Raw genomic sequence first — 21285 nt, forward strand, 5'->3', positions numbered from 1 at the left:
TTTTCCTAAAATTACTATTTAAACATAGTGCTAGTAGTGGATGAAGATCCTTCAAAATCCTATTAAATACAAATAAATTAATAAATAAGTAATTATATCATTATCATTATACAAGCTAATTAAAACTTTGAAAATTATAATGTGAAAGTAGAATTATATGAGAATAGGAGCACTAATCAGTAGAGAACTTGTCCATAATTTGTATTTCATTCTCGAAATTACTCTTATAATTCTGATACACCCGCAATTACAGTTAATCTAAACGTTTTAGGTAAATATTCTAAATAACAACCTTAACCCTTATATATAGCATAAAAAAATTCAATACATTTAATTTACCGTTTTTATAGTAAACTAAAATGTTATACTTGGAGAACAAGTGTTTTATTTAGATGACCCATTCTTCGTCTGTTTTGTTCTTGGGGGAATAGTCAAAACATGCTCCTCATTAATAGGATAATTATTATTAGGATTTGAAAGATGAAAATTTTTGAATTTTAATTATGTTTTTAGTTTTGTTTATTTTATTATTCTTTTCTTTTTAAAAAGTTCTCATTTGTTATTTTGGATGTTTTATTTATTGTTTTTATAAATTTCTATTTATATTATAAATTTTGACAAAAATAACTTTATTCATTCTCATTTTAATATTTTAATAATGCTTATGGTCTGCACAAATTTTCCACCAACTCCATTTTAACATTTTGTTTAATGGACGAGTAAGGATTTATTTGTTCACATAAATTGTATTTGTTTCTGCCATTGCCAATTTCTGCATAATATCGATTGGAGTTATAGGCTCAAATTCAACAACTTTGATCTAAATTAGAATGTTCATTGATTAAACATTTAAAACATTTTTTTTCAGCAAAATCCAAATTGAAGAATAGCAACTATATATCACTCAACATCTACGCTTGTTCTTCTCTGAGGCAGTTGCATGTTAACTAAATCTTCTCGGGGAAGCTGTTGATCTTCACCCCTTGTTAGTACTAGAAGCTGGGTACTCTCCCGGTTTTTACGCAAGATAAGGTAAGCAATCGAAGCTAAATATATCAATAATCCTGAAAATCCAAGGATTCCACATAGTATGGCAGCTACAAGTTTCAACTTGCTGTGCAACAAAAGCTTGATAAAACTAATAGCTATGAAGTAGATGTTGATGACCATTATCAATGAGCCTATTAACCAGGTGACTGCCGAAAGCTGTACATTCATAGACAAAACATAAATTAATGAATGCCCATATATTCTAATCAAATGTTTCAAAAAGAGAGTAGAGAACTTACCAGAAACGAGTTGGCATGGATGCCCATCTTAGCCTTACTACTGGTAAATTTGAGAAGTGGAACGAGAGCAAATGGAAGTTCAAATGACAAGATCATCTGCAGTTTTAATAGTAAGCATTTAGCTGAACTTCAGTGTTACGTTAAGAGTATATAACATATCCTAGGGATGAACACAACACTCATAGGTTTTCCTTTTTTCTTCCCCTTAACCGTGTAATTAATCAAAGGCATGCAAGAAAACAAAATTTTACTTCCGGACAAGTTAAAAATGGAAACGAAAAGAGGATATATGTTGATAAGAAACAGGGTTATACTGAAGCAATAATGATCAACTGCCCTGCTCCTGCAGAACCACCAATAAGGGCAACAACTAAACTGGGGATGATAGCCAAGCATCTAGTCAGCATGTTCCTGATCCATGGCTCCATTCGTAGATCAAGAAAACCCTACAAACATTAAATTTGCAGGAAAATATCAGTTAGGTTACAATCAGGATGCAGGTGCAACAGAATACCCTGAGGCTGAAGAGCTTAGGGCTGGAACTTCCTTGGCTGTATAAGATAGTACTCCACTGCCCTCTTTGATTTTGCTCCCCTATTTTAGTGGATGTGAAAGCTTTTTGCTCCTAATGGAACCAACTCAAGATGACAGAGGGATTGATACACAACGGTTTGAATAAACAGAATTTTAACCAATAATCACAAAATACTCAAGTTACCTGCATGACGTATTGACCAGCATATGTTCCAGTTATTGTGGAGCTCTGACCAGAAGCCAGCAAGGCTATTGCAAAAAGTTTTGAACTCCAGTTACCCAATACGTTCTGCAAGCAATGAGCATATGATCCCTCTTGTTTTAGTACTTACATTTTTGATCATATTTATAGAATGACAGAAAGCTTCCACACTTTAGTTGCATGACTCCATGTTGTTGTTTGTCCACCATCTTATATGGAAGGTTTTATATTTTTTATTGGAGTTTATAATTAATATTAGTAAATATCAAAGATGGATCTGGCTGAAACATTAGTGAAGGAACTAACAAGCATTTACAATTAAAAAGACATCAATTTTACTCACATGAGCAACAAAATTCAAAAATGTTAGGTTTCCTAATGGATTGGAGTGCATGAATGTTAGATTATGAAGCTACTTGGTTTACTAGTGTTGCATAACAAGAGCTCGACGAGTAGGAGAGATACTTATCAATTGGTCGTAGAGGCTAAGCAAAAACAAAACAATAATCAAGAAACGAAACCTGGTAGCAGGAGGTCAAAGGATTGACAAGCTGTTGAGGGTGACCTGGACAAGTTGTCGAGTGTGCAGCCTTGCCCTGTTTCGTTTCTTTGCGGTTAGGCGTCTTTGCGTAGTGGGTAGTTGATACCCAATTGTGATCCATATATTTTGACTTATTAGAGAAAAAATGGGAGAAGTTACTTTTGCCCATATGCTACATAAACATACTCAAAGGCAAAAGATAAAAAAGAACTCCCACTATTTCTATACACGAGCTCTTCTTTGTAAGTTGTAACTCTTGCAAATTACGAACAGGTTCATCATTGGTTCATTCATTTGACCTCTTTCCTAGGACACTCTGTATCTCTTGGACTTATTTCATTTACATTCCAAGCACTTAGCGGGAGAAAAAATTCTTAAGGAATGATTCTAATTATATCTCTACATTAAAGTTCTTGTCTATTCTAGTCATAGTCATAAACTCATAATCATCAACTTAGTATCCCAGACTAAAGTTTTTGTCTATCAATCCATTATCCATGTAATCATATTAGTAATTGTAATGTCAAGTTTATCAATAAAGCTCTTTACGTCGTGCTTAATCTCCAACAAAAAAGAACAAAGAGCAACGACATTTCCAAAAACAATCCAAATACCAATTTCACCAGAGATCAATGAACTTTGGAGATGAGTGAATACTGAATAGCATCCTATATTCCGATCATGGGGTCATCTAGTGAAATGATCTCCTAAATCTCACAAGAAAACCAGAAAAAATATGAAGCAAAACAAAAGGCTTTAAAAAGGTTGAGATAGCTAAGCTTTCAAAAGGAAATACCTTGAGTAGAAAAGATGCTTTGTTCAAGTCCAGATCTTTGCAGCTCTTTTCATCTTCCATATTCAAGTTTGAAGAACTACAAACAGCACCACTGACAGCTATAACCGATACATTGATGAGGAAAGCAACGGCCAAAGCAATCCCACTTTCTATCAGATAGTATCTGCAAGCTTCCTGGGTGAAAAAATCATTACATTACATCTCATTCCATGTGAAACGACAAGATTTTAAACATTAATGGAGTGTTTGGTATGGTCTTTTTGATATAGGGATTTAATTATCATTACTCAACATTTTATGTTTGCTATATTATTGGATTAACCCAATTCATTTCTTTGGGGTAATAGATACCCTTAATTTGTTACCGGTCATTTATGAAGAGAAACAAATTCCCTTTCTTTTGTTTTCCTCTCACCTTTCCTCTGTCTTCTCCCTATCCTCTCTCATAGTTTTGCTCACCTTTCAACTTGCGAAGACATGTTCTTCTGTTGAATGCTCCTTGCTGATGATGTTTGCTGCTGTATGTTGTTGCTGATGGATTAATGGTGTGCTAATGATTTGATTTACTTGATGTGTTATTGGTCTTTTGCCTCTTGTCATCTTTTTGATCATGTATAGATCAATTTTATTATTGTCTTTTTGAACAGGGGCATTAGATGACTTTTGTTTCATATATTTTTGATATATAATGTTCATTTGATATCTTACTAATGTCACTATAAGCAAGTAACAACTGAAAATAAGTGCATATAAAAAATTATACCAAATAACAAGTAAGGGAAACGTGAACAATTGTTTCCATTACATTGTGATACCAAACAACAAATAACTACAAACCTTATCCTTACCCTTCTTTATCAATTCCCTTTCCATTAAATTTTCTATTCCTATACCAAACACCCCTACAAGTAGAGTCGTTGATAAAGGTAGCAACACATGGCATGACAAACGTGGAATGCCTTGGTTTTCTCAAAGTCAGTTATCTATTCAAGTTAGCATTTCTAAATGGTATGTCAAAACAAGGTCATAAAGCGAACATGTTAACCAATTCTGCTCATTACTGCTATTGTAAAATACTCGTATAAAATTCACTGGTGAGTCACCTTGATACCACCAACAGAACGTGGTATTTTTCTAGAAAGTACTAATGCTGAATGGAGGAAGAGATTGTGGCTGCATAAAAAAAATTTATTGTCAGACAGATACGACACAGGGTTGGGTCAAAGAAAACACTGCAGAAAATCCAACAGAATTCAACCTTAACAATGAACACTTACGGCATAACCATAGCACCAAGTAAGGAAATGGCAAGCCCAGTTGCACCATCTCCTTTGAGTTGAGGAACAAAAAGTCCACGCATGACTTCCGAAGCTTGGGGTTTGGCATATCCAAGCTCAACAAGAAAGCATGCAGCAATTGTAAGAACCAGAAAACTAATCAAGAATTCAAGTTTGCGCACCTAAATATTGTTTCATGAGAACTAAAGTTAGATTCTTTGAACATTTTCCATCAAAATTCCTTATTGAAAATAGAGAAAGGATTTATTCTCACACCCCATATTGCTGTAATGCAAGAAGAACCAGAGTGCTAAGCCCAGTTAGAAGAACACCAGCCCACACATGAATTTTGAATAGCATATTCAATGCAAATGCGGTTCCAATCACTGGAAACAGAAACTAAGTTTCAAGTTATAATTGACTTTTAGCTCTGATCCAGAAATAATCAGCAATCAAGGTATAAGACAAGGCACTGATAAACAAATTTCATAATACAATCACTCCTACAAACTTTTGATATTGATATATGGGTTTTTTCTTATGTGGTAATGATGACAACAACGTTCTTTTCTGTATCTCCACGGGCCATATAGACAGTATTGTAGTCTGTGTAACAAAATCCACTTCCCTGGCTACAGCTCCTTGTTACCAAATTCCCTGATTCATAACCATAATAATCAAGTTTCCTCCCAGAGGTAAATGGGATGATGGTTTTTCATCATGACCACAACTTTTTAAGGAGATAGAGGTAAATCCACATCCATAATATGTATACTCTAACGCTAACAGCCCCAACCAGTCAACCCGGTAAACTTTACTGCTATTTTAAATGGCATCTTACAAAAAGATGACAATGTGGAGAGTTGAGACAGGAAGAGGTTTACTTGTTCTCATAGCAGTCTCCAATTTTGCTTTAAGCATCATAGTCTATTTAAAAAGTCAAAAGTAAATCCAGGACAAGCTTCATTAGCAAGGTAAAACATCATGAATAAGTGTAATTTCATAGAAGCTGCTACGAATATCAAGAAAAAAAATTAGAAGAATGAAAATAGCACAAAAGCAGACCAGAAAAGCTTTAGGAAATGTTTGCTCCCAAAAAAGCACTTTCGTATAAACCCCTTACTATGATATGAAGTTCGTTGCGTATTTGAATGATTTTCAGACAATAGAAAATTTTTTTAATACTAGCAACAAATGTGATTAGTTGGAGCAATTATAAGTGTAATTGCATTGTTACCCATTTCAATACACTTTTAAAAAGAGATACAAACCTTCAGGAATATCACAAGCAACAATCGCAATTTCAGCCAAAATCCATAAAATGAAGTTCGGCACTTTTGAGTACTCAAATTTGCAGTGTTCTGCCAAATGCTTCCCTGAATGTTGGAGACATATGTTATTATTTATAATCAATAGGCATGCAACAACTGTAGATGCTCTATATATGTGAATGAATACGATTGAATAAAGTAAAAGACATGCCTGTAACAACCCCAAGGTTAGCAGCCATTGACTGAATAATGAGGGCTGCACATGAGGCTAACAATATGATCCAAAGTAACTGAAACCATATGGATGTAGCTTAATTACAGTAGAAGCTTAAATTGGACATTTAGAAAGAGATAAAAGAGCAGAAAAAAGGAAAGAAAGAATGAAAAAGAAAATCCTGAAAGACTAGAGTAAGGTAACCGTCTCAATATTTCCTGTGTAAAAGCATTTGAGTGCCTTGCTGAGTTGATACATTTGGAAAAAAGAACATCACGTGACATAAGTTCAAGTTCCATATCATTTGGAAAAATTTATTTAAAAAGTAAATGATCACACTGGCCATATCATGATGTTGGTTTGTAGTTCCATATTCATTAGTTTCCTATATAGCACTAGTAAACAACCAGACAGGCCTAGTTCAAGTTCAGGCCTGTTCGTACTAGGCTGGTCAGCTCAGCTTGTTACTGTGTTTCACCAGAGCAGCGATCTACGTTGCATACTCATACACATGTAGCTCTCGGGCTGATCAATATTCAATTTACATCTTTATGATATTGAGAAATAGTCGGTTAATTTGAAGATTTATAAAAGGAAAAGGAAAAGGAAACTTTTATTATTTCATATTTGATCTGTAAACTTGTTTAATTTATTTTCCGTTTTGATAATATATCAGATATGCAGCCTCAACACAACTATATCCAAGCTTATTGATCTATTTCATTCTAGAAAAGGAGTTTGTTAGCCACGTCATCTTTAGTTTGTTACTGATTCTGTTTTTGATATATTTCCTCTTGTTTAGTTTGTTATTTTAGCTTTGTAATTAGTTAGAGTGTAACTTCTAGATGCTTTCTGTTGAAGGAATATTGTGACTTGAGTGCACAATCAAGTCTATGCACTAGTGGGAGTGGAAATAAGGGTAAAGGAAGATCGAAGTCACAGGGGCCTAACAAAATAAGACTTGCAACTATTGTAAGCTTAAAATGCCACATCAAGAAGGATTGTTGGAAATGGAAAAAGAAGAATGCTAGTGATGATGGGGCTAGGGACGGAACTAGTAATGCCGATGCTAGTTATGTGAATAATAGTGATGATGGTGGTGTTTTAGTAGCCACACTTGGGTACAAAGATGGTGATGAGTGGATTCTTGACTCGGGGTGTACATTTCATATTACACCCAACAAAAGTTTCTTCCAAACATATGAGAGTGTTGATATGGGAAATATGACCATGGAAAACGATACAACATGTAAGGTGGTCGGTGTTGGAAGTATGCAAATAAGGATGTTTGATGGAATGGTGAGAATATTGTCGGATGTAAGGCATGTTCCGGGTTTGAAAAAGAATCTCATTTCTTTGAGTACTCTTGATAAGATCGGGTGTAGAATCACTTGTGAAGGTGGAGTCATGAAGGTTGCTAGAGGGTCACTTGTGGTGATGAAGGGGAAGATGAATGGGAGTTTGTATGCTCTTGAAGATTCAACCATCTCCGGCTCGACAAATGTATCCACAAACACAATGTCCGATCATGATACAAAGCTTTGGTACTTTAGACTTGGTCTCATGGGTGAAAGAGGTACGTATGAACTTTCTAAGCAAGGTTTATTTGATGGTAAAAAGTTTAGGAACCTTGGGTTTTTGCGAACAATGTGTTTATGGGAAACACAAGAGGGTTAGTTTCAAACCCGCCATACACAACACTAAGGGGATACTTGACTATATTCATTTCGATCTGTGGGGGCCTTCAAGAAAGCCCTCACTTGGTGGTTGTAATTACTCGTTAACTTTCATAGATGACTTCTTAAGAAAAGTTTGGTGTTACGTCATAAAACATAAAAATGAAGTATTTGATGTTTTCTTGGAATGGAAGAAAATGACTGAGAAAAAGACAGGTAGGAACATCAAGACTTTGAGAATCGATAATGGTCTTGAATTTTTTGATGATAAATTTCTTCAATATTGTGCTAGTGAAGGTATTGTTAGACATAGAACTTGTGCAGGAAGGCCGCAACAAAATGATGTTGCAGAGAGAATGAACAAAACATTGTTGGAGATGGTACATTGCACGCTAAACCAAGCAAAATTGGGAAAGCACTTTTGGGCCGAAGCGGTGGCTACGACATGTTATTTGATCAACCGCTCACCTCATACCGCCTTGAAATTCAAGTCACCACAAGAAGTATGGTGCAACACTCTGGTAAACTATTCTAGCCTTAGAGTCTTTAGTTGTCCGAGTTTTATTCATGTAAATGATAGGAAGTTAGAACCTAGAACTAAAAAATGTATTTTTATGGGATATGGAATGGGTGTAAAGGGGTATAAGGTGTGGTGTAATGAGTCAAAAAGAATAATTACTTCTAGAGTTATTGTATTGATGAAAATAACATGTTAATCTCTAGTGTAGAAAAGCCCATTGATAATGTTGTAAATGATCCTATTGGTGCACAAAAAGAGGTTAAACCTCCCAATAATGAAGAAGAGGAAAATGATGATGATGTTCAACAAGAATCTCCTCCTTTGTCCACAACAAGGCAAAAGAGGAAGATCGTGGCTCCAAGGAGGTATATTGAAGAGTGTGATTATGTTGTTATGCTCTCAACATTGCTAGCAAAGTTGAAGGGTTGGACAAACCAAGTATGTACAAGGAGGCTTTAGCCTTAAATGACTCAAGCAAATGCTTGATAGCCATAAAGCAAGAGATGAAGTCACTTGCAAAGAATGAAACTTGGGATATCGTTGAAGCACCAAAGATAAAGAAGATTGTTGGGTGCAAGTGGATATTCAAGAGGAAGGAGGGTCCTTCAAATGGTGTTCCTCCCATCTGCAAAGCAAGGGTAGTTGCAAAGGGATACTCTCAAATTGAGGGTGTCGATTTTCATGAGGTATTTTCACCGGTCGTGAAGCACTCTTCTATAAGGGCACTACTAGCTTTGGCTGCAATGGAGGATATGGATTTGCATCAATTGGATGTGAAAACGGCGTTTCTTAATAGTGAGCTTGAAGAAGAAATTTTTATGAAGCAGCGGAAGGTTTTGAGGTCACCGGTAAGGAAGTTCATGCGTGTAGATTGAAAAAATCATTGTATGGGTTGAAACAATCGCCAAGGCAATGGGTACAAGAGGTTCGATTCTTTCATGATTTTACATGATTTTATTAGAAGTTCTTATGATAGTTGTGTATGTCTTAAGAAACTCCAAAATGGTTCTTTGTTATATTTGCTCTTGTATGTTGATGATATGTTGGTAGCATGTGATACTTTGTTTGAGGTGGAGAACGTGAAAGAGTTGCTTTCTAATGAATTTGAAATGAAGGATCTTGGTAAAGCCAAGAAGATTCTTGGGATGGAGATCATGAAAGACCGGTCTAAGGGTGTCTTATACCTTAGTCAAAGGAAGTATATTGAGAAAGTTGTGCAACGCTTCTCCATGAGTGATGCTAAAGGTGCGTCTACTCCTCTTGCCTCTCATTTTAAATTGTCCAAGAAATTATGTCCACAAACAAAGTCGGAAGAAGAGCATATGGTAAGAATCCCGTACACTAGTGTCGTTGGTAGTGTGATGTACGCTGTAGTACGTTCTAGGCCCGACATAGCTCATGCGGTGAGTTTGGTAAGTAATATATGTCTAATTCGGGGAAGGGACATTGGGAGGCACTAAAGTGTTTATTGAAGTATTTAAAATGTACTTCTAATGTTTGTCTCATGTATGGGAAGGATTCAAGCAAGCTAACCGGATTTTTTGACTCGGATTATAGTGATGATTTGGATGCTAGAAAGTCCACAAGTGGATTTGTGTTTACGTTGGGTGCTTCGGCGGTTAGTTGTCAATCATCACTTCAAGATGTGGTTGCTCTTTCAACACCGAAGCGGAGTACATAGCCGTTGCCGAGTCATTCAAAGAAGCAAAGTGGCTCAAAGGTCTAGTTAGTGAGATGTTGCAACAAGGTGTGTTCGGTAAGTGTGCATTGTGATAGTCAAACTGCAATTCATTTGGCGAGGAATCAAAATACATTTCATAGAAGGTCCAAACACATTGATATCAAATATAATTTCATCTAGGATGAAGTTGAGCACAATAGAGTGGGTATAGTGAAAATTGATACTAAAGAAAACCCGGTTGACATGATGACAAAGTCATTGTCTACCAACTAGTTCAATTTGTGTGTGGTCTCGGTTGGTCTAGCTCCTTGCTTGATGTGATGCCCTTTGGGGCATGAGAGGTGTGTATGTTGTTTTATGTTCTTGTTTATGTGGGTGTAAAATGAAATGAATTGGTGAATGCTTTGACTAGAGTGAACTCAAGTCAAGGTGGAGATTATTGAAGGAATATTATGACTTGAGTGCACTATCAAGTCTATGCATTAATGTGCTTGCATAGAGATGGAATCCAATGTGTAGTTAAGTTTATGTTTTAATGTGTGTTGAAGAATGGTGTTTAAGAATGTGGATTAATTCTTGAAGTTATGAAGGAATTAAGGTGTGTCTTAAACATGAAGAATTATAATGCATGATGAATGAGATTTAATGAGGAATTGCAAGAGTTTTGGTATTGCTGCAGTGGGCGCTAGACCGAGCCGTAAGTCAGAAGCATCCCAGTAGCTTATCCTGTGCACTGCTCGACCGAGCGTGCTTATTACTCGATCAAGCATGGTCGAGCAGAGTATCTATTTTGCAACTGTTGGTCGAGTTTAATGCTTTATTTATCTAAGGTTTTTCATAGGTAATTCAGTTATGTACTTAGTCTCTATAAATAGAGAGCTCAAATATCATTATAAATATCATCAAACACAAACCCTAAGCCTAAACACATAGCCTTTGATTCTCTTACTCAATTGTAATACTTCATTTGTAAAAGTTGTTAAACTCCATTGAAATAGTATAAACAAGATACTATACACCTTGGAGAACGTAACCATAATTAGATGAACCTCCTCAAATCATTGTGTCATTTTCTTTCAAACATTGTTAATTCATTGAAATCGTTATATTTTATCAAGGTACTTCAAACCTTTTCGATCTTTGTGATATTAGACTTTGAGAATACTTTTTAGACTCTAATCTAGCTCTCATTTCACTTTCCATTCTGTATATATATCTCTTTAGTTCATTGAATAAAGTAGCAAGATATTTTTCCAATTCAGAAGATTATATTTTCATAAAGTTGTCAAGTTTCCATGGAAAAAAATTAACTCCATTCAAGGATTGACAAGGAGCTTTAACAAAGTATATAGATGCATAGGAGCTGTTTCAAGAAGCACAAGACCGCAAAACATAGCGAACAATAATAGCATAATATTCATTAATTACAAAAGATATTGCGTTTAGATCCTACAAATGAATGATCTTCTAGGACTATGTTAACCAGTTATCAAGTTGTAATAGCAAAGAGAGTAACCAATACACACCTCATACTTGTATTGTGCACCAGACAGAAGATCCGTTTCAACTGTACGTTAAGGGAGTTTAGAACATGAGGTTAGACGAGCAATATCCTTAATAAATACTTGTAAAAGATATGAGAATTGACTCTTACAGTTTCCTGGATCAATGTAAGCAATGGAGACAAGGAACCCAGGACCCATGTATGAAAAGAAGTTTCTCCAGCTTTTCTTCTGTATATAAAGCCATAAAGGTGAATAGGTGATGAATAGAAAGACTTATCAATATTACTAGCATTGTAATATGGCATATGTGAACAGAGCGCCCATTGTTAGCATACCCTTGTAGGTAGTTGGTAGCATTATTATTTAGGACTTAGGTTATTACTTAAAACTTAGCAAGTGGAAGCATTTCTTAAAAAAATTTCCACAAAATTGCGATTTGATTATTAATTTACTTAGGTTTAAACGTTATTACTTAGAATTAAATGTCTTTCCTTTAAATTGATTTAAAAAGTATTATTAAATTACTGAAATACTCTTGTAGATAGTTGGTAGCATTTACTCTTTCTTCTTCCTATTAACCTTGGGGTTAAATTAACCAAACAGCAGCTCTAAAAACACCAGCAACTATAATAATAGTCAAATTCTTCTTACATTACAACTAGACCCACTTAGTTTCCCACTTAAGTTACCATTTCCTTCAAAGGAAGACTTATCAAATTTTGCAAAAGAACTAGAAATAGGTTCAGATAAATCATTATCAGCAACTGAAAACTCAGTAATTCTATTCAATTCTTTTATAGTATTGTATGATATGATTGTATGTTGAGATCTAATAAAATCTTTTTAAAAACTTATCTTTAATACTTAAAATCATAATTAATGTAATAAAATCTTTTGAATATCATACAATTACAATTTAACCCGTAAAAATGCTCCATTTGACAAAACTATATAAAATCGTCATGTAGAATTTTTCAGTTCTTTTGTAGTATTGTATATTTTATAGTATTGTATGATGATTTAATCTTTTATAGTATTGTATTGCATGATCTGTTTGAAAACTTACCTTCAATACTTAAAATTATAATTAATGTAATAAATTTTTTTACATATCACACAATTACATTTTAACCTATAAAAATGTTCCATTTGGCAATACTCTATAAAATCACTATTTGGAATTTTTAGTATTTTTATAGTATTATATAATATGATTGTATGATGATTTTTTCTTTTATAGTATTATATGATTGAATGATTGTATGATTTAATCTAGTAAAATCTTTTTGAAAACTTACCTTTAACACTTAAAATCATAATTAATATTGTATGTATGATATGATTATTATTATCGAACACAATAAGGGACAAGGTTATAGACTAAACGTAGACCATGTGACATGTCAATTGTTGTGGCCTATTTGTGGATGAGACATTATTGATTAAAAATTAGAATTAGAAGCATTTAACTGAAACAATAAAATAAAAAATATAGTATTTTCTTAGTAGTTTCATTGAGTGTTTTGACACTTGCCAAGTTAATATTTTAATTTTGATATATTTAATTGTATTTAATTAAAAATTATGAAAAATTAATATTAATAATCTTATAAGACAGTTTAAGATTTTATTTGAATATGTTTTAATTAATAGATTAATAATAAAATAAAAATTAAGAGTGATGAGTAAATACACTCTCCGTTCTTTAAAGAAATTATCATTTGTCACTTTTGATGTTATATTTGTTGTTTTCATAAAGAATATTACAAATTTTAGACATAGATAATCTTATTTATCTCCATTTTAATATTTTAACAATACTTATTATCCTTACATATCCTTTAGTGACTTTATTTTAACATTTTTATACTTTATATAACCTCTACATGTTGCCACTAACTTTATAAAAATATTTTTTTATTAATTATAATTTTATTTTAATAATTTTTTAATATTTACAATCCTTATTTCTTCTCCATTAAATTTATTTTTCAATAAAATAATATATCGAACATTTAAAAAGATTTTATTTTTTTAGTTTTTTCGTTATTAAAAATGAAGAAATAGTAATTAAAAAGTAAATGATAGAGTACAATTAAATTGAATTAAATTGAAATTGTTATCAAAATTTTCTTATTAAAAAGAAGACAAACCTCAGAGACAATAATTTGTTCGTTGTCAATGGAGTCGATTAACCTGAGCCTGACATGACTACTGTTACTGTTACCAACGAATTCATTCCCCGGACTTACTATGAATTGCGGCTGCTCTCCTCTTGTCGCCATTTTTACCTTCCTCAACAATTTTATATTTCACTTGAATGTAGCAACCAATAAAAATTCAATAGAAAAGAACCAAATTATAAATTTTTCAGGTTTGGGATTAGATACTCAATGAAAATTTGTAGCTATCGAGAATTTCTGCTAATTTCGATTTCACTGGACTCTGGATTTCGGGGTTTTATGAAACAAGTTCACCAACCCACTCTGTTGTTGACGCCTTTAAAGAGGTGCTTCCACCAATTGGGTGATGCCACCTGGAATTTAAGAGGATCGAAGTGGGTACCACTTTACTGTGTCTGATACAGGTCGCCTAGTTTGTAATGTTGATTTTGATACCTATTTTGGCTTTTAGAAGTATAATTCCTCAGCATTTTCATTTTGATCCGTTTCACTTAATTTGCTTTATTTTTATTTTTTTGACAATGACATATGATTTTCATTCAGTTTCATTTATACATTTTAATTTTATCCATATAATGCATTATTTTTTTTTTATTATTATTTTTTAAAAATTTTACAATTGCTCATTGTTTCGAATATATTGACACACTGGGAGTATTAGTTTACAACCCCACAAAGACTACAACTCTGTCTATTGCAGTTTCGTATCCTTATATTTTTAAAGTTAAAAAATTTACTTTTTTGTCTTAAATTTCAATAAAAGAAAAAAAGACTTTAAAAATGTGCTTTGTTACTGTTATTGGGTCAACCAACTTCAATTTGATGGGCCAGGTTAAAGGACCCAACGATCCTAAGAGTCAGTCAAACCTTCAGAAGGCCCACCTTAAAGGGTGATGTTATCAAAATTCCCTTTGATCAGTCACCTAAGGTTATTTATTGCCCTATAAATACTCTTATTTATTACCATTTATGGTATGTCTTTTTTCTCTTTCTAAAACACTCTCCTAACTACTTGCATTTATTTCCTGCTTTGCATTCCCGACCACTGACTTGAGTGTCGGAGGGGTTTTTCGAAAAATCGCCCCCGGACAAATAACTCTGTTCGTTTTGCAGGTCACCCGTCGAACCCGATTCAAGCTATTCGGACCCTTCCACGGCGGGATCCACTTCAACAAACGACCCCTTCCTTTGTGAATTAAGTTAACTCGGTTTAACAACCGAAACATTTGGTGCCGTTGGTGGGGATCGAACCCACGACCACGTGGCTTAAAATGTTTCGGCTGTTAAACTGAGTCAACTTAATTCACGAAGGAAGGGGTTGTTTGTTGAAGTGGATCCCGCCGTGGAAGGGTTCGAATAGCTTGAATCGGGTTCGACGGGTGACCTGCAAAACGAACAAGGTTGCTTGTTAGAGGGCGGTTTCCCGAAAAGCCCCTTTGACGCTCAAGTCAATGGTCGGGAATGCGAAGCAGGAAATGAATGCAAGTAGTTGGGAAAGTATTTTAGAGAGAGAAAAAAGACATACCACAAATGTTAATAAATGAAGAGTATTTATAGGGAAATAAATGACCTTCGATGGCTGATCAAAGGGGATTTTGATAACTTCACCCTTCGAGGTAGGCCTTTTGAAGGTTTAATTGACTCTTAGGATCGTTGGGCCTTTTGACCAAGTCCATCAAATTAGAGTTGGTTGACCCAATAATAGTTACCATATATAGTCTCCATTACACTATTTTGCTAAAAAACTTTTACTATTATTAATGTAATGTGTTAAAGTTATTTTGAATCTTTATTGTCTCATCCTATATTAATACTCTCCATATATATAGTCTTTATTGCATACACAATCTTTATACGTAGAAACCCAATTAGAGAAAAAATCATGGAATAGTAGGCAGTACAAACTTTTTCAGTAATCACTTATAAATTAATGAGTACAATTAAAATATTCTCTGAATAATATTAGAGGCAAAACAAATTACACTTACAACACAAGATTATAATTCAACCATTAAATATGTAAATTGAATAGGCAAAAAAATTGTGTCAAAATTAAAAGCAAAACGGACCACAAATGATCTCCGATCGGGTAGGGACAATATGTGCGCCTCATTCTCTTTTTCTGGATTTTAGTTTCTGCCTCACTCTTTTCTCTTTTTTTGTTTTGTGCGTGTGACAATTCCAACATTCCAGAATGCTACCGCCTTTTTCTTTTGCTTCCCTATTTCTTTCTTTTTCTTTTTTTTTTAATTAATTTCTTAACTAAATGGCCTCTTCCTCCGAGTGGAAGGGAATAACCCTTTCAACTTGGGGTATAACAAGCCCTCCTTTCAAATGGCACATTGTTAGTTTGTCCCTTGTTAAGATCTTAATCAACATATTTGATTCATTTTCACGAGTACAAATCTTCACAAGCTCAAAGAATACCCAAAACTAATTACAAACTCAATCCTAAGCTCAAATTTATAAGAAAAATTTACTTAGAATAATTCAACTTTTTATTGATTTTCCAACAATAATCTCAATTTTTAATTAGCCATGAATAATTCAAATTTTAGAGTCATTTACCCAAGAGCATTGTTGCCCAAATAGTGACCGAATTTTGCAGGTTAATTGTCAAAAAATAAAATTAAAAATCCAAAATATTAAAAATTAAAATTTAAAATCAAAAATAAACTTACTCGATTCCTTTTTTAATTTTTATAAAATTTTTTGATCTTTTTATAATTTAATTTTGTATTTACTTTTTTTTATTTTTTTTATATAAAATGACTTTTTGCATAGGTAAGAAGTTACCTTGGTGCATTCTTAGTAAACACCCCTTATAGTTGGGATTATTTATGGTTAATCAAAAGTTGAGATTATTATAGGATAATCAGTAAAATGTTGGATTATTCTAGGTCATTTTTCCAATTTATAGTCCAATCTATAAAATATTATATTTTTAGTTTCATTTAGTTTTTTTACACTTACCGAGACAACATTTTAACTCTTAATATTTCTAATTGTGCTTAATTAAAAATTATGAAAAATAAATATTAATAATTATTGTATTGAAATGAATTAGACAAGCCACTTGATTATCTTTTAACTTATAGATTACGAATAAAATATAAATTAAGATTAATAAGTGAGTTGTAGCCCAAAAATAAATGGAACTCCTAAAAGAATATAACGGAGTATATATTTACATCAACAACAAAAGGCACAATTTACTGCATTCTTTTTTTTTTACTTTCTTTTCAAGTTTATGTGCAACAAAGCCAGTCAATTTACTCAGTTGGGTGAGTTCTGACAAAATGGAATCTAGCTTTAGAGATAATTGACTAAATTCATGAGGCCTCCGACTAAATTACTTGCTTATATAGAGATTATTTAATTTTCTTCCATTCATTCACGAAGTTAGGGAACAAAATATAACGAATCTAATTTAGAAAAGCTCTAAAGATAGATGTCCTGGACTAATACATTATTAACAAATAGAAAAAATATACTATGCATTGAAACCTTCAAAATACTTTATTTCTAATAACATTCATCTTTCTAATTGTTTTCAATATAACTATTGCCAAACTTGACATCTTCAATACGCAAAAACCATTTAACAAATCAATGAAATTGAAACTAAACTATCAAGTCCAATTAACAAAATAACTATAGACCACACAAAACAACATACCCCCTTTCTCATCATCTTGTAAATTAAAAGCACTAACATACTCATTTTGTTAAAAAGAACAAAATTCATTAATATTCAATTTGAACAAGTATAACAACTAGAAGTGTTTAATGGGACGGGCAACCCAACGGGTCAAGGGTCGGGTCACATTTTAACATATCATTAGCGGGTCGGGTCAATAACGGGGAATATTAACAAACTTTGGTGTAAAGGGTCGGGCCGGGCCGAGTTGGATAATTATAGGAATTGGTTGCGAAAATTTTTTTTACCACTTTTTAAAATTATTTTATATGGTATTATTATATATATAAGTGGGTCGACCCAATGAGCGATAAATTTGAATAAAAAAAACTATTTTATAAACTTTTAAAAAACGAATCAAAGTGGGTCGAATTTAAACGGGCTTTAACCCACTCCGGCTCGTTTAATATTTAATATGACCCGCCCATTCAACACCTCCAATAACAACCAATTGAGAAGTGAAACATTTGTCAACTAATATCCCATTGAAACATGAAAAAATGTACTGCCTAATAAATACAACATTAGCATACCTACAAAAATGGCAAAAAAAACTGAAGTATAAGCATTTTCAAAATTGAGACAAACAATCAAATCAATAAAAGAAGAGTTATGAGAGCAAGTAACCAATAAGGCTTGAACTATATGAATATGGCGATTAATGTGAAGTAGATCAAATAAATGAGCCATAGAAAAAATTGGAGCTAGATTTTTGAGTTGCTCTATCATCCTCAACTTATCATGGGAATGAGAGCCTTCTCAAGTCATTCTCAAGATGAAGAAGTTTGACTTGAGGCCGAGGACCTGACTAGGAATAGGGAGAGTTAGAGGCGTCATATCCATGTTTTAGATTACTGATGTCCTCGTAGGTTCTTGCCATCGCGCTTCTCTCGTTTCATTTATTATTTTTCTTATCCCCTTTTCATTTTGTAGGTGGGTCTACTTATTTTCTTTTATAGGTCTTTTTTCCCATGTGACTACGTCTTCATATCTTTCTCGAGTTGGAAACTCTTTTGACCGTGCTTTCCTCTATGGGTATGAGTTGCCGCCGTTCTTCTCTCCTCATAACCTGTCCATAGTTTTTTCAATGAGCGGGATATATTGGGTTGGATGATGATGATGAAAAGAGATGAGAAGGAATCCAAAAGCTTCCAATTCTCTTTAGCTCAAATAAAAGAGATGAGGTAAAAGCATGAAATTACTGAATTTGGGTGGGAAAAGAGAATGGGCATGATTTTCAGCTTCTTATTTTCGGTTGAGAATGAGATTAGAAAGACGATTTATGTCATGAAAAAAGTTTTAAAAAGCAAGTGCAAAGTGAAAATAAGTGCATAGTAATTTACTAGTCATTATGCAATAATCAATAGTAACACAATGTTTTGTGCTTTTTATATGAAATTAAATAGATAACAAGTAAAAACTGTATATAAAAAATAGATTTCCTTGTTTTAATGTAGATATTGCACTTGGCTACTTTGTAAATGTAGAATTCTTTATTACATTTTATTAATTTAACTAAAAATTTGTTTTCAATTTTCATATTAGATTCTCTTGGATATATACTTCTAATAAACATAATTTGTTAAATTTTTATGTACAACTTTTAAAACTATAAATATTTTTATCTTAATTTTAATTGCTATTTACACTCTATTTGATGAAGTTAAATGAATCCTTAATGTTATTGGCTCATCAAAAAACTTAGTATTAGAAAGTGAAAACACTTTTCTATTTCCTATTTTTTATTTTTAGTTTTCAAAAAAAATTGAAATTTAGAAACAAAAAACTGAAAATTGGAATTAAAAAGTCCAAGCACTTCTAGATTTGTCATTCACCTACATTTTTGTGAACGAATTGACCGGCAATCTGAGAGTGAAAACCTTAGGTAAGCCCACAAATCCTCTAATTCAACCACTATGCCACTTTCTAGTTTTATAAACTAGAAGGGTAAGGTTTATTACTACTAATTAATTTTAATAGTGAATATTATTTGATTTGTATGTGGGTTATTTTTCTTTTTTTTATTTGGGTTGTTTAAATTTATTTTTAAAATTTTAATATAGAATAAGTTAGATTTGTTGTTGGGCCTTTATAATTGGACATTTAATCTTATTACTAGTTAAGGGACCTTAAATTTGATTTTCATTCCCAATGATGTTTATAATCCTTCCAATGGGCTAAAGTTTTAAGGACACTCATATGTGAGGGACATCGTTAAAGTATTCTTTATTATCCACAAGTAAGTTGTACCACATTGAAGAAAGAAAATAAAATATGTTACTTTATAAATTTAAAGAATTAATCAATTAATTTTAGTAGTGAACTTTCTTTGATTTAAATATAGGTTATTTGTTTACCTTCTTATTTGAGTTGTCCAAATCCATTTTCTAAATTTGATTATCTAGGTACAGAGTTTTGGAGTTTTTAGCTCTACCTCAAGTTTTTTTATTACTATTTCAAATAAAGATTTTTTAGCTCTAAAAAACATGGCATAAAGCCATAAATGAAAGAACTCGGTGAGTGGATGTGAAGTTAAGGAAAAGAATCAAAGATGCTTTGGATGCCAACCATTTAAAAAGTCTACATTTGACGGATGATAACTAAAGCACGCACTCTATTTAAACCCAAACATATTAAGTCAATTTTGGGTATCTATTCTCATGCTTTAGCTCAAAGACTTAAACCATTTACTACTCTACTCACTTTCTCCCAGAAAATTCGCATCATTTTTTGCATAAGGAACAGAGTAAAAATTGACAAATTTATTGAAGATTTTGTACAATTTTAAAAAATTATGATATTTTTCTAACAAGCTTGTATTTTTAAATACTTAACATATACTACGTAATTTAATTCTGAGGCTTTTAATTTTGTGGGACTTTGTGCGATTGAATATGTTAAACATGCTCAAAACCTCCTTTATTTGGCATGATCCCACTGTTCTAGTTTATATCTTTACGCTTCACATTCTCTCTAATCTCTAAATAATTCTATCACTTTAACCTATTAAACCAAATTTTTTAGTTTTTATACCATCTTCAAATAAAGCAAAATAATTAAAATGATGGGAGTATATTGTAAGCACTTGAGTCCATCCATCGTCCAACCAATCAAATTTTAGGAATCGCGTCTTTTGTTCGGTAATGGACTTGGTGCTGCTTTACCAGAAATTTGTAAAGACAATCCTTATATTGACACCCCTATTTAAATGAGTTTACGAATTTACTATTTAAAATTTATTATACATACTCCAATAGTCCAACCTTACTAGATAATACTCTTATCACTTTTAAAACACTAAATTATAACATAAAATTTGTGGAGCAAAAGTTAAGAAATTCAAAACGCAAGCAATTGATCGAGGTAATTTTCATTTGAATTTAATTAAATTAATTTTTTCATAAAAAAATAAATAAATTTAAAAACGTGCGACTGAGCTGCGGCCGAGTCGCGGGTTTTGTGCGACTGACCTGCCGTTGAGTCGCACGCGACTCACCCCCAATTTTTTTATTTTTTTATTTTTATAATTTTGTTGTAATTATTATTATTGTTATTGTTATTATTATTATTATTATTATTATTATTATTATTTTAGAAAATTAATAATAATAATAATAATAATTAATATTTTTTTGTTAAATTATATTTGTTGACAATGATTAGTTTAATATTGTTGTTGTTAATATTAATTGTTGTTTATGTTAAAAAATTTGTATATTAATAAATTATTATTATAATTATTATTATAATCATTTTTTTTGAAAAAAAATTATAATGATAGTAATAATAAAATTATAATAATAATTATTAGCTAATATTATATCAATAAAATGTTCATTAATGTAATAGTTTTTGTTTTTGAAATGTTTATTAGTTTATTTATATTGTTAAATGTT

General features: G+C 32.3%; 1 protein-coding gene across 4 annotated transcripts; it reads right to left on the reverse strand.

Moving 5' to 3' along the window:
• Positions 1-693: 693 nt before the first annotated feature.
• LOC130813255 (metal transporter Nramp6-like) lies at positions 694-14087 on the reverse strand. 4 transcript variants are annotated; one of them, XM_057679057.1, is made up of 13 exons: positions 13660-13989; positions 11656-11734; positions 11528-11568; positions 6122-6166; positions 5911-6015; positions 4916-5038; positions 4640-4821; positions 4466-4535; positions 3363-3536; positions 2008-2112; positions 1604-1735; positions 1290-1385; positions 694-1206 (listed from the first exon to the last, which is right to left on the reverse strand). In XM_057679057.1, the coding sequence occupies exons 1-13, from the start codon at positions 13789-13791 to the stop codon at positions 901-903; spliced, it is 1590 nt and encodes a 529-aa protein (XP_057535040.1). In that variant the 5' UTR covers positions 13792-13989; the 3' UTR covers positions 694-900. The 4 variants fall into 4 exon arrangements, with proteins under 4 accessions (XP_057535040.1, XP_057535053.1, XP_057535046.1 ...); XM_057679050.1 differs by having other exon boundaries at positions 700-1206; positions 4916-5025; positions 6122-6200; positions 13660-14087; XM_057679070.1 differs by lacking the exon at positions 13660-13989 and having other exon boundaries at positions 4916-5025; positions 11656-11736.
• Between the last annotated feature and the right edge of the window lie 7198 nt (positions 14088-21285).

Source organism: Amaranthus tricolor, chromosome 1 (assembly GCF_026212465.1).
Source record: "Amaranthus tricolor cultivar Red isolate AtriRed21 chromosome 1, ASM2621246v1, whole genome shotgun sequence".
Classification (NCBI taxonomy): domain Eukaryota; kingdom Viridiplantae; phylum Streptophyta; class Magnoliopsida; order Caryophyllales; family Amaranthaceae; genus Amaranthus; species Amaranthus tricolor.